Raw genomic sequence first — 26,775 nt, 5'->3', positions numbered from 1 at the left:
CCGATTGACTGTGGAATCGCTGTTGGCAAATAATAACAAATTGACGGGGAATTTTAATGCATTATCAAATGACTGAAGATTTCTGCCCTGGGATGCTTCCGCACCACGCTCCCTCGAAGGTGGACAGCCTCCCGGAGTGGAAAATACTTGAATGGGGAATTTATAAGCATTACCGACTGACTGTAGATTCGCTGTTAGCAGATGTAACAAATGGACAGAAAATTCGGATGCATTTTCAAATGACTGCCCTATTGCTTCAACCCAGGGGCAAAAGGGGCTCGCGGGCTGCTTGCAGCCCGCGCACAACGCACCAGCTAGTTACTCTATAAACTGTAGTCTTTGATTTTTCACACTGGCAATCTTGTCTTGCAATTTTTGAATATTAAAACTCAAATTGGATTCGACTTTTACATATTATGTAGATAATACTCATTCTGTTATAATGAAAATAACCATCGAATCATAGGCCGTATTCAGAAAGAAAGCTGGAAACTTATAAGGGCTTACCGGCCCTTGTCAGCGCTGGTTCGTTCTACACAAAGGAAGCAGGTTGAAGTAGACCAAGGCAAATTTTATTTGGCAGCGCCCAGCGCTGACCAGTACGTGATGAAGCTTTTCGGCCGCGTTCAGCGCTTATCAGCGCGTGTTCATATTATATTTTCCTGCGCGGGTTACCAGCGCATAATATATAAACTGACGTAGACGCTGTATATACGTGAATAAACTTGCAGTTAAAGCCGTTCCGCGTTAGACAATGATATTAGTATTCTAAGCATTCAATATGAAAGTCGATAAACAAATATAATAACGATATTACAATTAATTAAGGTAATGGAAATACATATAGATAATTACTTAAAAGCATTTGGTGATTGAATCGAGAATGGATAAAATACCATTAAATTTATTTACTATTGACGCATGGTATATAAGTGAAGTCCCATGTACCAATGCGACTAGTGGGGTAAAAGGCAGATGCATTATACATCTGTTTCACTGATCAAATTTATTTAGGGATAAGCAGGTGATCAGCCTTAAGTGTCCTGCCAGACCGAGACATTTTTTTTTCTTCATCTCCAATATTTTCTCAAATACTATACTAGGTATACTATACTTACTTACTGACTTACTAGGTATACTATACTTTATACTTATTTTTTTTTTACTTCACAAGACAAACTTTCTTTCACAAAGTTACTCTGAGACTAACACTAAAAATTTCAATATAGTTTTCCTCTATTGCTTCAGAACTAATAATTTTATCTACCGTCTGTCATTCTCATTTAATTAGCGTTGTTGCTATTATTGGTGAGAGCGTTGAATCATCGAGAAATCAATTAGAAATAATAATCAATGATATAATAGTGGACTATACTTTGTCGAAAGATGTTCGCAACGAAGCTAAGATATTATTGAACGCAGTGGAAGCGTGGCCGTTACGTTTATCGGGGTATGAAATGTAAAGATTGTTGCTCGACATTAAAAGCTCTACTATAACTACATATTTAATATAGTATAAAATACAGATTTGTCACGTTGTCTAATGGAAATGTTGTTGTAAATAATGATTTTAATAGATTGAGCAACATTTGATCTAGTTTAGTCAACTTAGAAACAAACATAATTATTGTCAGACGTAAGTTATGGATATAAATAATTTAATATTTATTGAATAAAGTATGAATGCATTTAAATTTTTATAAAATACATGTTTTTATTATTATTTTTTCATAGTATAATTTTATAATATGGCTCAGCATAAAAATGTTGAACAGAAGTCTGTTAACATGAATTCAACGATTATGACATTATAAATCCACAATCCACATTAGAGTAATTGGTAACCCGTATTTATTCGAATCTAAATACACATAATTATTATCTATTCAATTATGATATCCTAGTATTCCTAGCGTGACGTTGAATAGTCTTGTCGCTAGCGTCGCTTTCCGCTGTCTGTCTTGTGTTACGTAATGGACAAGGCGGGCGGGCGAAAGCTAGGTAGTTATCTATAATTTGTCTTTCCGGAACGATAATAAAGTACTTTTTGAGCTAGCACGCACGAGCAACTTTGTCTCCGCAACTATTTTGTCTCTCCACCCATGGGCTAGCATGATATACAATTGATGGGAGAGACAAAATAGTTGCGGAGACAAAGTTGCTCGTGCGCGCTAGCTCTTTATACTTATTCATTTGTAAAAACTTTCATGATTAGAAATGTTTCCAGTTTGAGTCAATTAAGACCTTAGATTAAGAAACATGCATATCTTTATATTGTAATACTTACCTAGTACACATATTATAATTTCTAAAAATATATATAATATGAAAGTACTGCTTATCGACGTTGCTTCAAGGAAGCAATTTCCCATGTTATACATATTAACTTAAAATTTAAACGAATTGACAGTGTTTATATAAGTAATAAAGTATTTCCATTACATTGATTGCAATCTAGTAATGTTTTATATATTGGGCGTACAAATATCATTTGGCTGGCCTTTAAGAAAAAAAGAGCGTGTGTGCCGAGCACACTTGTCAGAAGTAAAACTGTTTCGACAACACAAATAAACCACGTTTTCTTGATGACGTGACGGTATTCCCATAACGCGATTTTGGAATTTTATTCTCAACGCGCCTAAAGAAGCTTCACATAAAAAAAAGAGTATTTTCCTGAACATAACAGCTATTGATTATCTCTAGTACAAAAAACCTAAATTCAAACGAAGTTCAAGAGCAAGTTAAAATTGCCAGTGTTCAAAATCATCAAAACTTTTAAGTGGGAAAATCTTGCATTATTTTTACCCACGGCCCCCGGGGAAGGTAGGTAATGTGGGTTATATGGGATTCTAGATTGTAGGACTAAAACTTCACTGTGTTCCGTCGAGCTACTTTTATGAATAAGTGGTGAATCTAAGCTTTTGTGATTTAAAAATGGCTAATGTAAGACAAATGAAAAAAATACAATGTTAGATTGATTTGTTTTACAGCCACAATTTAATCTTATATGCGTGTATTAGTGTAAGTCTGCATTTAAAACGGAACGATTGGCATTATTTACTTTCTTTTTATCATGGAGGGATCACAAGATAAAATCAAATGTATAATAAATTGCTTACAGCCATTAATGACACTAGAAAAATGCTTCTGTATGTTTCGATTTACTTACGTAAATGGCGCTATTAGAGCTCCAGTATTAGCGAACAAGATGTTCTCTTTCCTTTTTATACTTGCAGCTATTATCTTCTTTATATTTTGCTTAGTCGATTTAAGAGACACTGCCTTGCGTGCCGGTTTGAAATTCAATTTTCTGACAAACGCACCGAATGCGTTTACGTTACTTCAATTTGTTATTCAAATGACTGTACCGTATTTATTTTCAAACAGCTATATAGATATCATTAACAAAATGTCCAGAATTGACTGTATGTTACGGATTAATAACGATATTTATACAGCAAGGAAAATAAAAACAATAATAATTTTAAGTTCCGTAATTGTGACCTCATATATAGTGGTGATGAACTATTTTACTATGACTGTTTTTGGATACATGGTGGTGCTTTCATCGGTCCTAGTGTTCAGGCAAAAACTGGACATATTTGCATTCTGTACGTATGTTTATGTGTTTTCTGTACGACTCGATACAATTAACAATTATTTAACTGCAATTGTCAGAAAAAATGACACACGTCAGATCGTTGTTCGCGCCAAAAATATAAAAATAAGAACGTTGTCTATGGCTTATTGTTTGCTTGGTGAAGTAAGTTTGTTAATCAATAGAGTATTTAATTCGTCTATATTTTTCTTAGTGATTACTTCATACATATTTGTATTAAATACAATCTGGAATTACATTTGTTACTACCGTTATAGCACAGACTCAAACTTCACCGCTTCTTTGGCAATATTGATCGTGATGGAATATTTTTCAATAAGTTGTATTGCTTTTATTTGTGATAGTGTTGTATCATCGAGGGATCAATTAAAAGTAATAATTAATGACATTATAGTCAACTACAGATTGACAAAAGAGGTTCGTAACCAAGCCAAGATATTATTGAACGCTGTGGAAGCGTGGCCGTTACGTTTATCAGGGTATGAAATGTTTTTTGTTAATAAACGATTGTTGATTGCCATTATCAGCTCTGCTACTACGTATTTAATATTTATGATGCAGATATGTAATTTTAAATATTGACTAGCTTGGCCAGACTTCAAAAGAATTCATTATTTTTGATCCAATGTAGTTTTGTAGTTTATATTATGTGAAGGTACTATATAGTATAATTGTAAAAAAGAATAAATAAAATAATGTCCTAATTGCAATAGGTGTTTCACTGTTACCCATCCTATTTTCTAGTTTATACATATAATAAAATCGTAAATAATAAAACAAATGCTAGCACATATACTATCGTGATGCATCTTAAGTCCTATTATGTATTATATTATACATATTATATTCCTAGCGTGACATAGGTCTTGCTGGTTATACACCTTTTTTATACACCTAGCATAGCGGGGTGTTATAATAGAGACTATCGTCAAGTTCTATCAACTAATTATGCAGAAAACTAAACTGCATTTCTTTCAAACTATCTAGAAAACGAAGCATAACGTGGTTGATTTGATGCTTCAATAATAAATTAAATATGAATTGATGATTTTATTTCTACAAAAACATACAACGATTCGTAAATTTAATTTGTTATAGATTTTACACCCAAAACTTTGGGTATTTTCTATTTACACTCAGCAAAAATGAACATAACACATAACTTTCCCCATTTTTTATGTGATTGGTATTAAAGTAATAATTATGAAATGAAATTCTTGTCCACCCAAAAACACCCCATTTTCATTATTTCGATAAGAATTGTAAGTAATTACATTTTTATAAGTCATGTTAACATCAAAATATAATGAAGTGACCGTATTAAAATAATAAGAAATTTCCATTACATTTATTGACACAATTTGTATAATATTTAGTGAACGACTTCCATGTTCAATGGTTGTTTTTTGAGAATTATAAAATATAGTTATTTTCTATGACTGTAATTGATATTATACCAAAAAACTTGGAATCTTGAGTTGAGGTTCACAATCAAAATATTTTCTCAGATATCTGTGCTCTACTTTTTCTGATACAATAAGCAAGGAAACAGGTCATCACTCCGGATCAAATTTTCATCTTTATTTTTAATATATTGTGCTACGAATATGTGCTAAAAATACACAACAGATGCATTTGAAAAATTTTTTCACGATTTAACGAATTATTTTATCTGATTAAGGGGTGCTGCGTGTTTACTATAACTGCGAAAAATTTACCTAAGTATTGACTGTCTTTTAAAATGGAGGAATCGCAAGAAAATATTAAAAGTATAATAAACTGCTTACATCCATTAATAATCGTAGAAAAATGCTTGTCTGTGTTTCGATTCACTTATATTAATGGTATTATTAAAGCTCCAACATTAGCGAACAAGTTGTATTCTGTATTTTTTGTAATTTCCAGCCTTATGTGTTATACATTAGGCATAATCGATTTTAAAAAAACGTCACTGTCAAACGGCTTAGAATTCAATTTTTTAACGGCCATGCCGGGTGTATATATGATGCTTTATTTTGTTATGCAAACGATGGTTCCGAACTTATTTACAAACAGCTATGTTGATATCATCAAAAAATTGGCAAATGTAGACTGCTTGTTACAGATCAATAGCGACTTTTATGTAGAAAAGAAATTAAAAACAAAACAAATGTTATTTGTTTTCATTGCGATGATTATATTATATTTTATAGCAATGGATTATTTTGCTGCAAGAGTGTTTGGGTGTTTATTGATATCATTTTCATCGATTTTGGTATTCAGACAAAAACTTGAGATATTTACGTTATGTACGTTTATATCAATGTTTTCTCAACGTCTGGATATATTAAAACAATATTTATCCGAGTTTGGCGGGAAAAATGACACACGTCAGGTTGTTCGCGCCAAAAATATCGAAATACGCACATTGTCTATGGCTTACTGTTTGATCGGCGAAGTGAGTGTGTTAATCAATAGAGTTTTCAGTACAACTATATTATTTTTAGTGACTACTACATATGTTTACATGTTAAATTCAATATGGAATTACACTTGTTACTATCGTTTCGATAAAAACGTTAACTTTGTATTTTCTTTAGCAATGTGGTGCATGATAGAATTAATTACAATAACAGTTACTGCTTTCATCGGTGATAGTATAGTATCGTCGAGGGATCAATTAAAAATCATAATTAATGATATAATAGTGGACTATACTTTGTCGAAAGATGTTCGCAACGAAGCTAAGATATTATTGAACGCAGTGGAAGCGTGGCCGTTACGTTTATCGGGGTATGAAATGTTTTTTGTTAATAAGAGGTTGTTGCTTGCTGTGGTCAGCACCTCTACAACGTATTTAATATTTGTGATACAGATTTGTCATTTCCTATAATTACCAATTGTAATGATTTATACTTTATAGTATTGAATAATTTCATTTCATTTCTTAAAAGTTTTGTAGTTTATGTTTTAGACATAAGTATACGTGTTATTTTACAATATAATATGAGATACTATAGACGTGGAAAATATGAGATAGGATTGAATGTATTATTTAACAAACAATAAAAAGTTGTTATAAAAAAAATGGGTTTCACTATTACCCATTCCTATTTCTAGAAACCTAAATTAAATGTTTGATTAACCAAATTAAAACAATGTGTAGGAATAAAGAGAAAATATTTAATTTTCAAATAACTAAATATTTTTAGTAAAAAGTAAGATTTCGTGGCATGATTTCATGAAATGTGATATTATCCTCATTTCACTTTGACTTATACCTATTCCTTCCAAAATAAATACTTCCTGACCTAGCTTGTCACATTTCAAAACATTCCTAGCGTGACGTACTGGTTATACTCCTAACGTATCCTTAATCCTTATGTTATAATCTAGCTCAGTAGCTCTAGTACTGACTTGTTTGGTTTAATTCATGATTAAAGCGTAAATAATTAATTACTATTTATCTTTTAAAACTATTAAATTTGTCCTATGTGCTTAATATTTATTGTGATTTTAATAGAAAATACTTATTATCTTTCAGTTAGAACTCTGACTCCTAAAAAAGTAACAAAGGCATTGACTGTTGTAAGAATAAAATAATTTAAAACTTCTTCTTTCGTCGTCAACACATGTAGGTATATCGGTCATATACTATTTACAAAGTACTTCTACGTAGTAGATTCAATGTTTTTTTAACCGTCAACTTAAGTACCTACGATGTGATTTTTTTCCGTATATACTTTAGTCCAATATACTTAATAGATAGTAATATAATAACGTACATAATAAATAAACTCCATTTCATCGATTGATGTGTTACTAGCCTTTATGTTACTATTTTAAATAACTAATAAGTATCTACCGTGGATTCGCCCGACGTTTAAATATTATTTATTTTCGTAAATTTTCTTTCATCGTTAACTTCTTGTTTTAAACTTGTTGTTGTTATTCTGTTTAAAAAAAGCCGAGTTTCATCAAACTCCGTTTTGCAGTTTCCGCGAGAAAGAGTTCCTAACAAACCTATGTCTATACATTCTAAAATATTGCGTTTATTATATAAGTAGGATAAGTATTTCTTCATAATTTCTTGGATATATACGGAAAGTAACTGATTTTACACAGATAACTTTTTTTATAATAAATACCTACTATCAGTATGTTTAATGTTATAATCTTCTTATATATAAAAATGAATCGCAAAATGTGTTGGTAAGCGCATAACTCGAGAACGGCTGAATTATCCAACTACACTCAGCAAAAATAAACAAATAAAACACATAACTTTCCCCATTTTTATGTGATTGGTATTAAAGTAATTATGAAATGAAATTCATGTCCACCCACAAACACCCTATTTTCATTATTTCGATAAGAATTGTAAGTAATTACATTTTTTATAAGTAATGTTAACATCAAAATATAATGAAGTGACCGTATTAACATAATAAGAAATTTCCATTACATTTATTGTTTTATCAATATGTATTATATTTAGTGAACGACTTCCATGTTCAATGGTTGTTTTTTGAGAATTAGAAAATATAGTTATTTTCTATGACTGTTGATACTATACAAAAAAGCTTGGAATCTTGAGTTGAGGTCCACAATCATAAAATTTTCCAAGATATCTGTGCTCAACTTTTTATGATACAATAAGCAAGGAAACAGGTCATCACTCCGGATCAAATTTTCATCTTTATTTTTAATATATTGTGCTACGAATCGAGAGCATAGGTTTTTTCTAGAAAAGCTTGATGACTATTGAAAAAAATACGCAACAGATGCATTTGAAAAAATTTTTCACGATTTAACGAATTATTTTATCTGAGTAAGGGGTGCTGCGTGTTTACTATAACTGTCAGCGAAAAATTTACCTAAGTATTGACTTTCTTTTAAAATGGAGGAATCGCAAGAAAATATTAAAAGTATAATAAACTGCTTACATCCATTAATAATCGTAGAAAAATGCTTGTCTGTGTTTCGATTCACTTATATTAATGGTATTATTAAAGCTCCAACATTAGCGAACAAGTTGTATTCTGTATTTTTTGTAATTTCCAGCCTTATGTGTTATACATTAGGCTTATTCGATTTTAAAAAAACGTCACTGTCAAACGGCTTAGAATTCAATTTTTTAACGGCCATGCCGGGTGTATATATGATGGTTTATTTTGTTATGCAAACGATGGTTCCGAACTTATTTACAAACAGCTATGTTGATATCATCAAAAAATTGGCAAATGTAGACTGCTTGTTACAGATCAATAGCGACTTTTATGTAGAAAAGAAATTAAAAACAAAACAAATGTTATTTGTTTTCATTGCGATGATTATATTATATTTTATGGCAATGGATTATTTTGCTGCACAAGTGTTTGGGTGTTTATTGATATCATTTTCATCGATTTTGGTATTCAGACAAAAACTTGAGATATTTACATTATGTACGTTTATATCAATGTTTTCTCAACGTCTGGATATATTAAAAAAATATTTATCCGAGTTTGGCGGGAAAAATGACACACGTCAGGTTGTTCGCGCCAAAAATATCAAAATACGCACATTGTCTATGGCTTACTGTTTGATCGGCGAAGTGAGTGTGTTAATCAATAGAGTTTTCAGTACAACTATATTATTTTTAGTGACTACTACATATGTTTACATGTTAAATTCAATATGGAATTACACTTGTTACTATCGTTTCGATAAAAACGTTAACTTTGTATTTTCTTTAGCAATGTGGTGCATGATAGAATTAATTACAATAACAGTTACTGCTTTCATCGGTGATAGTATAGTATCGTCGAGGGATCAATTAAAAATCATAATTAATGATATCATAGTGGACTATAATTTGTCGAAAGATGTTCGCAACGAAGCTAAGATATTATTGAACGCTGTGGAAGCGTGGCCGTTACGTTTATCGGGGTATGAAATGTTTTTTGTTAATAAGAGGTTGTTGCTTGCTGTTGTCAGCACCTCTACAACGTATTTAATATTTGTGATACAGATTTGTCATTTCCTATAATTACCAATTGTAATGATTTATACTTTATAGTATTGAATAATTTCATTTCATTTCTTAAAAGTTTTGTAGTTTATGTTTTAGACATAAGTATACGTGTTATTTTACAATATAATATGAGATACTATAGACGTGGAAAATATGAGATAGGATTGAATGTATTATTTAACAAACAATAAAAAGTTGTTATAAGAAAAATGGGTTTCACTATTACCCATTCCTATTTCTAGAAACCTAAATTAAATGTTTGATTAACCAAATTAAAACAATGTGTAGGAATAAAGAGAAAATATTTAATTTTCAAATAACTAAATATTTTTAGTAAAAAGTAAGATTTCGTGGCATGATTTCATGAAATGTGATATTATCCTCATTTCACTTTGACTTATACCTATTCCTTCCAAAATAAATACTTCCTGACCTAGCTTGTCACATTTCAAAACATTCCTAGCGTGACGTACTGGTTATACTCCTAACGTATCCTTAATCCTTATGTTATAATCTAGCTCAGTAGCTCTAGTACTGACTTGTTTGGTTTAATTCATGATTAAAGCGTAAATAATTAATTACTATTTATCTTTTAAAACTATTAAATTTGTCCTATGTGCTTAATATTTATTGTGATTTTAATAGAAAATACTTATTATCTTTCAGTTAGAACTCTGACTCCTAAAAAAGTAACAAAGGCATTGACTGTTGTAAGAATAAAATAATTTAAAACTTCTTCTTTCGTCGTCAACACATGTAGGTATATCGGTCATATACTATTTACAAAGTACTTCTACGTAGTAGATTCAATGTTTTTTTAACCGTCAACTTAAGTACCTACGATGTGATTTCCGTATATACTTTAGTCCAATATACTTAATAGATAGTAATATAATAACGTACATAATAAATAAACTCCATTTCATCGATTGATGTGTTACTAGCCTTTATGTTACTATTTTAAATAACTAATAAGTATCTACCGTGGATTCGCCCGACGTTTAAATATTATTTATTTTCGTAAATTTCTTTCATCGTTAACTTCTTGTTTTAAACTTGTTGTTGTTATTCTGTTTAAAAAAAGCCGAGTTTCATCAAACTCCGTTTTGCAGTTTCCGCGAGAAAGAGTTCCTAACAAACCTATGTCTATACATTCTAAAATATTGCGTTTATTATATAAGTAGGATAAGTATTTCTTCATAATTTCTTGGATATATACGGAAAGTAACTGATTTTACACAGATAACTTTTTTTATAATAAATACCTACTATCAGTATGTTTAATGTTATAATCTTCTTATAATATATAAAAATGAATCGCAAAATGTGTTGGTAAGCGCATAACTCGAGAACGGCTGAACCGATTTCGATAATTCTTTTTTTATTATATTCCTTGAAGTACGAAGATGGTTCTTATGTAGAGAAAACGTAAACATGTACCACGGGCGAAGCCGGGGCGGACCGCTAGTCTTATATATATAAAAATGAATCGCAGAACGTGTTGGTAAGCGCATAACTCGAGAACGGCTGAACCGATTTCGATAATTCTTTTTTATTATATTCCTTGAAGTACGAGGATGGTTCTTATGTAGAGAAAACGTAAACATGTACCACGGGCGAAGCCGGGGCGGACCGCTAGTATGAAATAAAAATACACAATACACAAATAGACAAACACATTTTTTTATGTTAATGTTTTATCGAAATTTAATTCATATCAACACACAGACACTACATTTTCATTAATTTCCTACGATACAATTACCAAATGGCCGTACATCATAACTTACCTACAAATTCATTTTCAATAACTTAACTACCTCCAAATAAAATTATTATAACTACGTAAACATCAAATATATAATAGTACTAGAGCCCACCGCAAGATCATTGCGTTCATAGTGTTTTTTTTTTGATGAACCCAAAATTTTATGAATATTTATAAGTAGCTTTCCGCCCGCGGCTTCGCCCGATTTGTTTTAAACATAATAAATTATATACTAAAACCTTCCTCTTGAATTACTCTATCTATTAAAAAAAACTGTCGCGTAGTTTTAAATACTTAGGTAAGTATACATAGGGACATAGGGACAGAGAAAGCGACTTTGTTTTATACAATGTAGTGATTAGGGGAATATATTATATCGACTAGGTTGCCCGTCAAAATTTGGCCGCAAGCATGTTTAATTAAATTTTTTCTAATCGATTATTTGCCGTGATTTGACATTTTATACAAAAAACAAGTGAACGAAAATCCCCAAAAATCGATTAGAAAAAATTTAATTAAACATGCTTGCGGTCAAATTTTGACTGGCAACCTAGTCGATATAATATATTCTCCTAATTATAAATATACATAAAATTTTGGTTTCATCAAAAAAAAAATATGAACGCAATAATCCTGCGGTGGGATCTTAGACTATAACATTATAGACTATATCTTAATGTGATAACACCTTTTTATGTCGAAAATTAATAAAAGGTTCACGAAATGTTCACTCTTTCAACAAAAATGGAAGATAGAACTAATGCTTTAGTGCAGTCTTTGAAATCTATAACTATAATCGAAAAGTGCATGGGAACAACACGATTTAGATTCGTCAATGGAGTTATTTTACAACCAACGTTAAAACAAAAGTTATGTTCGTTTTTCGTGTTAATTGGTGCAGTATTCTTACAAATTACTATGATAATTAGTAAATCTGAAATTCCATACAAATCGAACATTGATTATGGTCTACTAAGCACTACTCCAACTATTTTTATATGTATCCAATTCGCAATTGCCCTACTAGGCCCCCTTTTTTATTCAAAAAAGACCATAGATATTATTAAAAAGGTAACCGAAATTGATTATCTGTTGGGACTTGATTATCAAATCTATAGTGCGTGGAAGAGGCAAATAGATATTATAATGGCGTTCTGCATCGCGTCATACACAATTGCTACGCTCAATGAATTATATTACCATCAATCATGGTGTACGCTTATCATCACTATGGCCATAACATCGTTTAAGCACAAATTCGAAATATTTACAGTGTACACTTATGTAAATATGTTATCTTTAAGACTACGTGCAATTAATGATATTCTATCTACATTTCGACACAAAAATAATCATACACGAACACAGCGAAACGTCACAGTTCGCGCCAAAAATGTTAATAGCAAGTCGTTGTCTATGGCTTATGTTTTGATTGGCGAATCGTTTGAATTGTTGAACGGTATTTTTAATCTGTCCTTATTTTTTACTTTGGCAACAACTTTTGTATACGCTTTGATCGGTATATGGATGTTCGTTTATTCCTACCGTTATTTGGATACTCCAGAGTATATGTTTTTAATTCTTATATGGGTGGTATTAGATACAAGTGTGATTGGTATCATAGCATATGCCTGCGAAGGAGTATCGAAGCTTCGAGAAGCTCTAATGGAATCGGCAAACGACATTATAATAAATTATTATAATTTATCCAAAGTACGAAGTGATGCTAAAATATTTATGCACGTTTTGGAGTGCTGGTCGTTAGAAATTAATACTTTTCATATGATTCAATTTAACAAGAGATTGTTGTTAAAATTTATTAGTGTGAGCACGACTTATTTAATTTTTTTATTGCAAATATCGCATTTGGTGTAGCTTCTATTTCATGTTGAGCCTGTTATTTTGTGGTTTGTTCTTAGTTTGTATCGTTATTAATGCTAGTAAATAAAAAAGAGCGTTTGTCCCGACCATTATATGTGTCAGAAGTGAAACTTCTTTGGCAAGATTCAAAAAAATTTTACTCTCAATGCGCCTAAAGATGTTTCATTTTTGAATTATCAAGATAATTTATCCCATTTAAAAGACAGGTAACGTTTAGGAATATGCTGATCGACAATTTTTTTTTCTAAATACCTATACCTAATGTTTTAAAAAACTATACATATAATTTTAATATTTTTATTGTGATGAACGTACCTACCTAATTATTTGATAATGTAAGTTTATAAAAAGAATAAAAAGTAACTATGATGATCATTAATTTTTCATTTATAGTTCCTTAATTTATGTAAAAAATATACCGGCCGAATTGATAACCTCGTCCTTTTTTTGAACTCGGTTAAAAAGATAAACGTTTTCTGTACAAGAACCATCCTTGTACTTTAAGGAGTATTATAAAAAGGAATTTTCGAAATCGGTTCAGCCGTTCCCGAGTTTTGCACTTGGGATCACATTTGGCGATTCATTTTTACTAAGTATAAAGAAGATCATCAGAGCATTTAATGCTCTAATATACATATTACCTACTCATTATAATATTATCTGTGTATCGAAATTAAAAGTATTAGCTGTCTACTGAATACTACAAATCTTTGAAAAGATTGCAAATTTTACTTAATTTGAAGCAATATCTCTGAAACAGCGAGTACCTACGAATTTGATCATTCTTCCACTAGTAACAAAAATAATCCAGCATATGTAAATCTAGATACTAATATTATAAAGTTTGTTTGTTTGTTTGAACGCGCTAATCTCAGGAACTACTGGTCCGATTTGAAAAATCCTTTCGGTGTTAGATAGCCCATTCATCGAGAAAGGCTATAGGCTATAATCATCACGCTAAGACCAACAGGAGCGGAGCCACGCGGGTGAAACCGCGGAGCGCTATAATTTAAATCAGATTCGTAAAAATAATATTATAAATTGGCACTTACATTCGTAACTGCTGCTTTCTATAATGGAAAATGATAATATAAGTACTTACTTAGTAAAGTCCAATATCGCAGAATTTTTTGGGGATAGAATAAAAAGTACTTTATAGCTATAGTTTTTCAAAAATAGTACTTAGAATGAAAAAATCCGTAACTAATCCATACTAATATTATAAATGCGAAAGTAACTCTGTCTGTCTGTCTGTTACTCAATCACGCCTAAACTACTGAACCAATTTGCATGAAATTTGGTATGGAGATATTTTGATACCCGAGAAAGGACATAGGCTACTTTTTATTGCGAAATATGTACCACGGGCGAAGCCGGGGCGGACTGCTAGTAATAAATATTTTAGTCAGAAAAAAAATACGTACAGTAAGTACGCAAGGTACATTTTTTATTAAATTTAAAATAAGAAACTTACATCATCTGCAGCAGGTGCTTGTGATGGCTATAAGATATAGGTACATAATATAAAAATTAATTATACATTAAGGAAGGACAATAAATTGATTTAAAATGATTTTTTTTTCAATTACTAATATACAAGTGAGTGCTCACGAATTCGTCTACACTCTACATTAGATATAAAATAAAAATGTCGTCTATAAAATTGATTTTCGTTCAGTAATATTCCATTAAATTAGAATCAGCCGTTTCACAAATTAGAAGGACAGCTATTTATCTATTTACTTTAGATTTTATAAACATGAGATTGATACCTTAAAAAAATTATATTACAGTAAAAATTGTTAAAATAAAAATAAATAATTACGGTTTCTGTAGGTGCATCGTCCTGCAAAAAGTAAGTTTTGATATAGACATAAAATGAAATAAATATCTAAGTTGTTATTCTTGTTTTAATATTAAAGTAACTTGCAATTGCAAATTATTAAAAAAAAGTGTGCGTGTACTAGTGTACACACGTAAAAAGTGAAACTTCTTTATGACCTTATTTTTCAAAAAATAATTTACTATATTATGCAATTTTACAGAAATACGTCAATCACGCGTGGTAGGGATAAAAACAAGCCCAACCATATCCAACCCCGATAAAGAAGTTTCACTTCAAAAATTTAGTGTACAATATTTTTTCGTTACGCGTGACATTTTTCCGTTACGCACCATCTTTTTCTTATCCCTACCACGCGTGATTCGACGTATTTCTGTAAAGTTGCATATAGTAAATTATTTTTTGAAAAATAAGGTCATAAAGAAGTTTCACTTCTTACGTGTGTACACTAGTACACGCACACATTTTTTTCCAACCCCGATAAAGAAGTTTCACTTAAAAAAAAATGAAAATCCATTCAGCAATTATTGACTTCACTTAAGTGGTGAAATAAACACTATTTAGAGCGTTTTCACATTATCCGATCCGATATCGGATATCGGACGCCGATAGCCGATATCCGATATCGGATACAATTTGCCCTTTCACATTGTCCGATAAAATCGTTCCGATATCATCATGAGTGTTACCAGAAATTTTTAGAGAAAACTAAACTAAATTGCCAGTTGATAAAAAAAAGGTATAATTAAAAAAAATCAAATGTTATAAATCATAGTTGTACATGTACATTAAAAATAACTACGATAAAGAAAAACAACTTCAAAAAAGAAAAGTAAAATGTAAAAAAAAGATTTGATATCACAAATTACTACATATATTATTTAGATGTGCAATTTACTAAATAGTTTTGATATCGGTTATTTGTATAACATAATATACTTATGTTAACACAATATTATAAATTAAATAAATTTATATCAATACCTACTACAACCTAGTATTAGTTTATAGTTTTAGTAATACCATGGACGAATATAATTTATATTTCAAAATCTAGATGCACGTATTTTTAGCAAGACGTACCACAGACTAATAATAATATACTACGTATACAAGACGTACCTAGTCATTTAGTCATTTTTTCACTACATACATTTATAAAAGTTCATGTAGTACCTATGATAAATTTATTAAGTGATACAATCTTTGTTCACATTTTCTTTTCTTTTTCTTATTACACTGTAATATCCTAAAATAATATTGTCACTCGTTCAAATATATTTGTAATATGATTGTTGTAATTTCCTGTAAGTAAAGATACATAAATTATTTTATTGTCATAAACAATTATTTTAGAATTAAGAGTTTTCAAACTTTGTATTCTTTGTTGTAAATTCAAAATAAAAATAAAATCGGTGTGAAATCTCCTCCTTTTTTTGAAGTCGGTTAAAAACAAAGCACTCAATGACAACAATACAATAAACAGCACAACCAAAATCCGAGTAGGAGGAGGAGCGAGGCAGAATGAGATAAAATAAAGATGATAGACACTAATGTTTTCGAAGATAGATATTTGAATTTAAGAATGCAATATATTTTTGTTTACTTCAGTTCAGCCAATTGTCGTATATTTTAATACGGCAAATAAAAATACCTGCCGCATAAATCGTATTTTAAATGCCTATAAATACTTAAATGTGTGTTTTCTAAATAAAAAAAGGTTTCTTTTAATAGAAAGGATTTTAGGTTAAAAGCAAAGAATTTTTTTAAAGATTGAGCGCCCTATTAGACTGAAAATACACAAACTAGTGCTTTTTTGCTGTTGGTATACTGTCTTTTCGAAAATTGAGTTGGCAACACTAAACATTATCGTCCGATAGCCACTGGGAATATCGGTGTCGGCTCCGATATCCGATATCGGACCGGACAATGTGAAAGACAGGCATATATTTCATACATTTTACTTCCCTCCGATATCGGATATCGGCTATCGGCTTCCGATATCCGATATCGGATCGGATAATGTGAAAACGCTCTAAACACGACTTTCTCATAATTAATAAAGATTTATACTCACGACGCATTTTCCAACGGACCATAGACAAGAAAATAAAGCTATCCACTGCCAACTGAAAAGCATTCCGATTTTTAATTTTCAGAATCTGAAAATTAAAAAGTTTGACTGAAACTGACTTGAAGTATTATAATATTATCTGTTTTCTAAAGGTATTCTACATTTCTACCTTAGATTACAAAATAAAAGGATTTCTACATCTTCTTATTATACTTATATAAATCTCGTGTCACAATGTTTGTCCTCAATGGACTCCTAAACCACTTAACCGATTATAATAAAATTCGCACACCATGTGCAGTTCGATCCAACTTGAGAGATAGGATAGTTTAAACATGTAGGTACCACGGGCGAAGCCGGGGCGGACCGCTAGTAGAAATATATATGTTTAAATTGAATGTGTTTATGATTTTCTTGTATACCTATGAAAAGTGTGTGAAAAGTCTATGTTTACCTCATTGGTTCACCTATGATATATTATTATTATGTAATATATTTTGAATTACGCGAGTATTATACATTTACAATTAAAGATTTTAACTTGTTTTTTATTCATTATATTATTATCCCGATGTTTCGGACACTTTGCAGCGAGCGTGGGAACGTCGCGTCGGGATAATATAATATCTCTACTATCCCTACTATAATATTATAAATGCGAAAGTAATTCTGTCTGTCTGTCTGTTACGCTTTACCGCTTAAACCTCTCAACCGATTTTGATGAAATTTGGCACAGACAATCTGTAGACCCTGAGAAAGAACATATACTTTTATTGCGAAATATGTACCACGGGCGAAGCCGGGGCGGACCGCTAGTTGTAAATGTACACGCGTAAAACCAAACACAATAAAATACTACCTTGATTTTGTTTAGCGTTTGGTTCACAATTATTATTAAAATATCATTTCATACATAAAGTTTTTGCCTTACCTTATTTTTTACTGTTAAAACTTATAACACAACACAATAACCATAAAATTTGCTACAATATGATTTAGAATATATTTTTGATAACATTTTATTGGTTTCGTTTCCATTTTATTTAATAATAGCTTTTATTCACACTATTTTGCTTGTGTTGACTTAAATATTTCATCAAATACCTATTCTAAAAGGATTTTTGAACATTACATAAAGCATCACTATAAAAAGCACAAAGAAGACAAAGTTTGAATATTTTAAATTAGTATTTAATTATTAGTAATTATTCTTGTGACAAAATTTATCAAAATTGGTTCCACAGATTATTTAGTTTTAAAACGTCATCAAACCAATATTTACTAGAAAAGTTAAGAAATGATACTTAATATTGATTACTATTATACAGGGTGTCCCAAAAAGTAGTGATGAACGGAAGCTGGGAGGTAGAGGACCTTGAGGGCTATCCGAATCACCCCCATGTGTGTTATGCGATTTTTCGTATTTTCGGAGTTATTACATTTTTTTCAATTTTTCATCTATCGCCGAGTACGATGAGATTTTTATTTATGGTGACGTGAATTATTGCGCTAGATGCTTGATTTTTTTTGTGTGCTAAGCTGAAAGATAGGCCAATTCAGTATGGTAACATTTACTATCGTTAGATCTTTGAATGGAATAAAAAAAACAATTAAATGCCAAGAAAGATAAAATTACCCAGTATGTTCATAACTTCAAGGGCCCATAAAAAAATAAAATCACATAAAAAAGGTTTTCCATTTGGCTTTTAAAAACTTGCTCTATCGATCAGGTAGCTACCCTAAAAATTTCATTTTATTATTCTGAAGGCTTCAATCGAAAAATTGAAATCTTAATGTGGTAAGTGCAAAATTTTTATTAACATGATGATCATTAAAACCAATAAATAGGTGTTTAATTACCAGAATTTTTTTAAAATAGCCCCGCTGTTGCTCAATGAAAGTGCGACATCACCGTAAAAAGTTGTCTTTTTAATGTCTGAATGTTCTTTTATCATTTTTAATGGTTTCTTCTGCTACTATGAATTTCCGGGTTATTTCGTCCAAATTGGGGCATTCTCTCAAGTAGCCGAGGTCTTTTTAGTATCCCCATTGAAACAATTCAATGGGGTTTAGGTCGAGGGACCGTGGAGGCCAGGCTTTAAGGTAGGCGTCACCGGCGCATGCGCAGGCTGCTACGACCAATCCATCTTTCAGGGTATTTTTGCCCTTTAGCCTGGCCTCCACGGTCTCCGGACATAAACCCTATTGAATTTTTTCTGTGGGGATACTACAAAGACGAGAGACTGCCACAATTTGGACGAAATAACCCGGAAATTCATAATAGCAGAAGAAACCATTAAAAATGATTAAAGAACATTCAGACATTAAAAAGACAACTTTTTACGGTGATGTCGCACTTGCATTGAGCAACAGCGGGGCTATTTTAAAAAAAATCTGGTAATTAAACACCTATTTATTGGTTTTAATGATCATCATGTTAATAAAAATTTTGCACTTACCACATTAAGATTTCAATTTTTCGATTGAAGCCTTCAGAATAATAAAATGAAATTTTTAGGGTAGCTACCTGATCGATAGAGCAAGTTTTTAAAAGCCAAATGGAAAACCTTTTTTATGTGATTTTATTTTTTTATGGGCCCTTGAAGTTATGAACATACTGGGTAATTTTATCTTTCTTGGCATTTAATTGTTTTTTTTATTCCATTCAAAGATCTAACGATAGTAAATGTTACCATACTGAATTGGCCTATCTTTCAGCTTAGCACACAAAAAAAATCAAGCATCTAGCGCAATAATTCACGTCACCATAAATAAAAATCTCATCGTACTCGGCGATAGATGAAAAATTGAAAAAAATTTAATAACTCCGAAAATACGAAAAATCGCATAACACACATGGGGGTGATTCGGATAGCCCTCTAAGTCCTCTACCTCTCAGCTTCAGTATATCACTACTTTTTGGGACACCCTGTATTATCAAATGTTAATTTTTGAAGTCAAGACTTAAATCTTCATAAGAAATAAACAAGGGGGGGGGGGGTAAAAAATCTAGAATTGCGTAACGTCATAATTGAACACTAGCTAATAATTTATGGTTGAATAAAACAAAAAATAAGTAAAAAATATGTAATATAACAATATATACAGGTCATTTCGCTTCTTCTGATTTCTCTTGATATTTAACTACCCCCTTTTCTATCAAATCGGGAATTTCTACTGCTAGCCATGGACCCAACTGTAATAAAATATAAATTATTATTATAACCTTAAATAATTACATTAAAACTTGTCGAAGAATAAAGTTAATATAAATATAGACCTCTATAACAATATTAATACTAATACAATATCTATACTAATACTAGGTTTCCGCCCGCGGCTTCACCCGCGCAGTCAAAGAAAAACCCGCAGTTCCCGTTCCCGTGGGATTTCCGGGAATGCGTCATTTTCCTGGGATAAAAAGTAGCCTATGTCCTTTCTCGGGTATCAAAATATCTCCATACCAAATTTCATGAAAATTGGTTCAGTAGTTTAGATGTGATTGAGTAACAGACAGATAGACAGAGTTACTTTCGCATTTATAATATGTATTATAGTTGAGCCAATTTAATAGGCAACATTTGACGTCTATCAATTTTATCTTCATAGGGTGGTAACCTGCTTAAAAACATCGATTAAAGCGAATTAATCGATACGGACTTGAAACAATTGTCAATCGAACTTGAAACACATGTCAATAATTTATGATGATTTTTATTCCCAAGTAACCAATGCATTCGATTCTAGATGTCAGATTTCGATTTTTAGAGTAACGTCTCTGGTATTTATAAAGAAAAAAGGTTTATTGACACAAAATTGTAGCGACGTCAGTTCTTTAAATAAGAAAATGTTTATTATGTTTAGAATGGTTTATCAGTAAAATCAAATCTTAAAATTAGTTGCATCGGTCATTATTATTATAAATATGTAATCGTAATTGAAAAAAGTTAAGCAAATGTGCAGTTCTAACAAAACGAAATATCATGTTATTCTATGTCGTCGTTACTAGGTTACGTTGTTGAATTTTGTTGAACTGTCAAATGTTGCCTATTAAAATGGCTCTACTATAGTATGGATTCTTTGACTTTATCAAAATAGATTCCACACTTTAGTTTTAAAATGGTAACAAACTAATATTTATAAATTAGCTATTTATAAACTCAACTCACCCCCAAAGCCATAGCGTGTGCTATACCAAACTTAGGTACATTTCTTGCCCATAGCGGCTTAAAATGGTCCGTCAAACATATTTTACCGCCTCTATACATTTTCGCCGTTTTCCCGTCAAGCCCAGGGAGCGCTATCTCTGGTGCTGTGGTCGGGTAGGTCACGGGAATCTAAGAAAAATACCAAGGTTATTTTATCGAAAAGCAAATAGGAGAATCATGAAAAAAATAAATAAGGTCTTTGTGTCTACAATGTGTACATTATGCATATTTAAAGCTAGCTGTGCCGCGCGCTTTGTGTCTGTAATGTATACATAATATATTATTTAAAACTAGCTGTGCCGCGCGGTTTCATCCGCATTACTCCACTCCTGTTGGTCTTAGCATGATGATATATATAGCCTATATTACTACTGGGGGATAATGTAGCTTTCAAATGGTGAAAGAATTTTTAAAATCGGTCCAATAGTTTATGAGCCTATTCATTACAATGAAACAAACAAACAAAGTGTTCCTCTTTATAATATTAGTGTAGATACACTTATAATTTTTATTTTTTTCTATTTAATATACAAACAGAACAAACACTTTATAGCGGCAACGGAAATATATCATTTGTGAAAATTTCAGCTTTCCAGCTATCACGGTTTATGAGATACAGCCTGGAGACAGACAGACAGACAGCGGAGGCTTAGTAATAGGGTCCCGTTTTACCCTTTGGGTACGGAACCCTAAAAACAGCACCAAATACTATTGACTATAATTGAAAATATTTGTATTTCCATACAAATATCATAAAAAAAAGTCCCATGTCCCCAAGTGGGGTAAGGGGCAGATGCATTATGCATACATATGTTTCACTCATCGATTTTCTTTAGGGACAAGTAGGTGATCAGCCTTCTGTGTCCTGCCAAGCCGAGACATTTTTTTTTCTTCGTCTCCACCGGGAATCGAACCCAGGACCCCTCGGTTCTACGCTCACGCGTCAACCACTATACCAAGGAGGCAGTCATACAAATATCATACTTACATCAAATTCTAGATCAAACTCATATTTCAGCAAGTTATGAATGTACCAACACTTGCCGAACCAGCGGGTTCCTGTTTTGTCTGATTCTAGTCGAAACCAATCATTGTCTGCTTCTTTATTGTTTTGGACGTACTGAAAATTTAATTATGTATTAAATAAATATTTCATTAGTGGATTTGTTATTATTTTCTAATTATTAAAAAAAACTATATTATAACCGTGATGTACATTAACCCATTGACCACCGAGCGGCCCGATCGGGCCGAGACACAATAGATTTTCTATTGTGTCTGTGATCCGAGGACTGACGGATTAAAGGCAGCTTTATCGCTTTATTGTGATCTCTGTGGCAAGTTGTTGTTTGAATAATGTTAAGATTAGGGCATGCAGAACCGAGTCCGGTTCCAAGTTTCTGAAACCCGGTTCCAAATCGAGCTCAGAACCGGGTAGAACCGGGTTACCCGGTTCTTTTATATACCTCGGAAAAAAATACGAAATTAAACAAAAGTAACTGTAAAAGTACCTGATGGGCCTTTTCTTTTACGCGGCTTGTGTCTTATTTTATTAAATTAATAAAGAAACAAAATTTCAATACTTTTCTTTATTTATCAGTCTTATAAAAGTACCTTGTTATCATAATATCACATATAAACTTAAACCTTATTCAATATCTGCAAACTGTAAAGCAAAAAACCGGCCAAGTGCGAGTCGGACTCGAGCTCCGAAGGCTCCGAACAAACCAATTTTTTATAATGTAGTAACTTATGTTTCTAGCAATTTTTCCTTTATCTGTGTTATAAGACGTTACTTTTACCAAATTTAAAGGCTCCGTGTTCATGATAAGTACCCTGTAGGTTTTGAGTCCCATGCGAATGTCAAAATTTGCGAAAATTTTCAGCATTTACGGCTGTATCTTTTGATGCGTTGGCTTGTGAGTTTGACTTTTTCACAGCATCAAGGGACCGAAGACTTGAGTATTCGATATAAATTTCAGCTTGATACCAAAAACAAAAACATTACTGGATCATTATATGAAACAGTATTTAAATCAACAGCTTTTCAAATTCACGACAAATATAATAAAAATATTTTAGTAGCCTAATTTTTGTAATTTTCGAAGCCTAATTTTTTTTTCGGTGATACACCCGTAGGAAACTTATAGCATCTAAGGTTAGACAACCAATCAGAGCCACGCTTGAGGCGTGGCACGAAAATTCGCGATGCACGTGAGTCTGTCGTTGCCAAATAGAAATAATTTGTTAAAATAATGCAGCAAAATATAAATAACACTTTATATTTTAATATTTTGGTCGGAACCGGGAGAACCGGGTTTCATACTATTCAGACCCGGTTCTCAAGATCATCAAAAAACCCGGGTTTACCCGGGTTTTTCGGAACCGGGTAAACCCGGGTGCATGCCCTAGTTAAGATGAGAGACTCTATCCTATCTATCTAATCAGAATACATCAACACTTCAACACTATATTGAAACATGTGAAATATGTAGTAACAACAAATAATGTGTCACCTCACGCTTATTTCCTGTTTGTAATGTAGTATACTAATGGTAATATTTCATTCAGCGTAATATAATAAATAATTTGGAAAATCCAAAAGTGCACGCCTCATAATTTTTTTTTAATAAATATTTATTAATTATTATTTTTGTTTATTTAATAACAATTAAACCACATCGAATCAGACCCTGAAAAATGAAAGGGTTCTATTCCTGAGCATACTCAAGCGTAAGAGAAAAAAAAAGACTCGATTAGTAAAGTATTTCGGTCGCTATCGTGTTAACAAGAAAAAGGGTCCGCACATACAGACACACGGACGTCCAAGACAGAACTTTTTTAAACTGTTTTTTAACTAGTTTAAATAACAAAAATGACATCAAAAATATCATGAACGTTAAAAATAGTGTTTTTTCTTAATATGTGTGTGTATGTATTATCTTACAAGTGCAATGTATGATACATAAAGACATTTTAAGTTTGAAAAATCAGATGTTTTGCGCGAAGTGACAGTAGTACCCACCTCAACGCTTCGCTTATGAGGCGTGCAATATTCTAACGTTGTTACGTACGTGGAGTCGATTTAGAAAGTAGTCGTGTTACTTCGTAAGTTATACATAAATAGGTCCATAGCTATCATATTTTTGAAGACAGACATTGTAACGTGTCCAAAAAATCAATAATTACAAGAGAGAGAGGGTTAAATACCTTAATAAGAGCTTGATATTCTTCCTTTAATCGGGTCGTCCACAATTCCTTATCTCTTGGACCTGCTTTGGTTTTCAGCAAGGGAATGCTGCCTAAAGTCTTCCTTGTACCTTCGTCTACCATTTTTAAAAGTTTATAGCATAGTTTTAATAAAGAAAACTTTAATATATTAGTAAATCAACGACACAGTACCCACCACAAAAACAAGTTCTTTCGCTGTCATTAATGACGTAATTGACACGTAGACGTAATTCTTTCTTTATCCAATTTACTGGGTCTTAAATACCTGTCTTATGGTTCAACATTTTAATTAATGTTGTACTTTATTACGAGGAGTAATTATGATAAATTTCAATAGCAACTAACTTAACAAGAATCATATTAGCAACAAAAACATTTTTTTTTAAATTTAACGTTTAGAAATTAATCATTCTAAATGAAATCTACCAGTGCAAACTTAGCACCCCATCAATGGAATTTTGGGTCGAAAATGACCTTGATCGTTAGGTCCCCGTTAGGTCCTTTAAGGTCCCACAATTTTTTCGTTAGGTCCCCTTTAGTTTTTTTTTAAATAATTTTTTAAATTTTAGGTATAAAAAAAAATGCACTTTAGCACCCCATCCATAGAATTTTGGGTCAAAAATGACCTCAATCGATAGGTCTCCGTTAGGTCCTATAAGGTCCCACAATTTTTTCGTTAGGTCCCCTTTAGTTTTTTTTTAAATAATTTTTTTTTAATTTTAGGTATAAAAAAGTTACACTTTAGCACCCCATCCATAGCAAAATTGGCAAATTTTATCAAAATCGTATTCTTTACCGTTAGGTCCGTATGGGCTCATCATTGAAATTGTTGAATTATTTATTTTATTAAAATTATAAAATAATAAAAACCTGCGCATGCGCCTTAGAGCATTAAGGCATGCGCACATCATACATAAACAGCGCGAAATTTAAAATGGTATCGTTTCATTTATTAAATAAATCTATTGTTCTGAGAGTGCTTATTTATTAAAAACCTACTTTTCAACCTAGAATTAAAATAACCTGGTATTAGTGTCAATCTATGGTGTCAATATATTTTTTGTAGCGGCCACAGGGCCACACTACGGTCGAGGTATAGATTCGGAAAGAATAACATGCAACAAATCATTAATTTGATTCGGGATGACCTTCGCGTGGACACTCGAGGGGGCGGTATTCCAGTGGAACTGCAAGTGATGGCAGTTATTCGATATTGGGGCCGGCATGAGGTAGATGTGACTTGTGCTCTAGTTTTGGATATATACAATAGAAAAGCCTGTATAACGATCTATTACATTACAGATCCAAGAAGATTGTGCTGACATTCACAGAATGAGTCAACAGACACTTTCCCGTTTGTCCCGAAATGTTGCTATTGCGTTAGCTTCTAAAAGTTCGCGTTATATTAATATGCCGTCGAACTCAACCGAGGAAGCCAAAGCAATTAGGAAATTTGAGGCCATAATATGCGGGATGAAGCGTATCATTGGTGCAATAGATTGCACTCATATTAAGATACGCAAAGTGAGTGGAGAGGCTGGACAGTACTATGTTAATAGGAAGGGACATTACTCCATTAACACTCAAGTATGAACATTGTACAATAACATTTTAGTTTGATCATAGTGTATTTAAAGTAATAAATTTTCATTGTTATGTGTGCTATTATGTGTTTCTAATTTATAATAATATTGATGACAATAATTACAGGTAGTATGTGACTCTGACCTTAAAATCTGCGATATTGTGTGTCACTGGAGAGGAAGTACACATGATTCCCGCATATATAGAGAAAGCTCAATAAAGCGGAGGTTTGAGGAGAATGAATTTCATGGGAAGCTGATTGGAGATAGCGGGTATCCTTGTACTTCGCATCTTCTAACACCAATATTAAGACCAAGGACACAGGCAGAAGAAAGGTACAACCTGAGTCACATACGAACGAGGAATACTGTAGAGCGTTGCTTTGGGGTGTGGAAGCTAAGATTCCGCATACTCAACGAAACAATGCGAGGGTCTCTGCAAGTGATCAAGACCACTATTGTTGCTTGTGCAGTTTTGCACAATTTAGCAATACTCTTTAATGAGTCTATTTTAAATCAAGGTATTTGTGCAAACTAATATGTAAACAAAGTATATTTAATAATGCCAATACA

At 31.9% G+C, this 26,775-nt stretch overlaps 2 protein-coding genes and 1 long non-coding RNA gene across 3 annotated transcripts in view; 1 reads left to right on the top strand and 2 right to left on the bottom strand.

Annotated features, from left to right (window-relative positions):
- Positions 1-26,775, bottom strand: part of LOC149475314 (uncharacterized) — a 159,184-nt gene that overhangs the window by 115,403 nt on the left and 17,006 nt on the right. The gene's annotated exons all lie outside the window — the stretch shown is intronic.
- Positions 12,529-13,269, top strand: LOC149475318 (uncharacterized). Its single transcript, XM_089713274.1, has one exon. The coding sequence runs from the start codon at positions 12,529-12,531 to the stop codon at positions 13,255-13,257; it is 729 nt and encodes a 242-aa protein (XP_089569400.1). The 3' UTR covers positions 13,258-13,269.
- Ufc1 (Ubiquitin-fold modifier conjugating enzyme 1) lies at positions 20,259-24,835 on the bottom strand. The gene is made up of 4 exons (XM_089713239.1): positions 24,599-24,835; positions 22,377-22,508; positions 21,350-21,517; positions 20,259-20,376 (listed from the first exon to the last, which is right to left on the bottom strand). The coding sequence occupies exons 1-4, from the start codon at positions 24,719-24,721 to the stop codon at positions 20,290-20,292; spliced, it is 510 nt and encodes a 169-aa protein (XP_089569365.1). The 5' UTR covers positions 24,722-24,835; the 3' UTR covers positions 20,259-20,289.

Source organism: Colias philodice, chromosome 30 (assembly GCF_061535455.1).
Source record: "Colias philodice isolate Cphi_HAF_F1 chromosome 30, ilColPhil1 Martin Lab GWU primary, whole genome shotgun sequence".
Taxonomy (NCBI): domain Eukaryota; kingdom Metazoa; phylum Arthropoda; class Insecta; order Lepidoptera; family Pieridae; genus Colias; species Colias philodice.
This window is presented reverse-complemented; position numbering and strand designations above follow the sequence as displayed.

Excerpts from the sequence above, each read along its gene's own strand:
- LOC149475318 (XM_089713274.1), top strand. The coding sequence starts at position 12,529 with ATGGCGTTCTGCATCGCGTCATACACAATTGCTACGCTCAATGAATTA.
- Ufc1 (XM_089713239.1), bottom strand. The coding sequence starts at position 24,721 with ATGGTAGACGAAGGTACAAGGAAGACTTTAGGCAGCATTCCCTTGCTG. Across the intron at positions 21,518-22,376 it reads AGTTTGATCTAGAATTTGAT|ATTCCCGTGACCTACCCGAC; the intron begins GTAAGTATGATA and ends TATTTTTCTTAG. Across the intron at positions 20,377-21,349 it reads CACACGCTATGGCTTTGGGG|TTGGGTCCATGGCTAGCAGT; the intron begins GTGAGTTGAGTT and ends ATTTTATTACAG.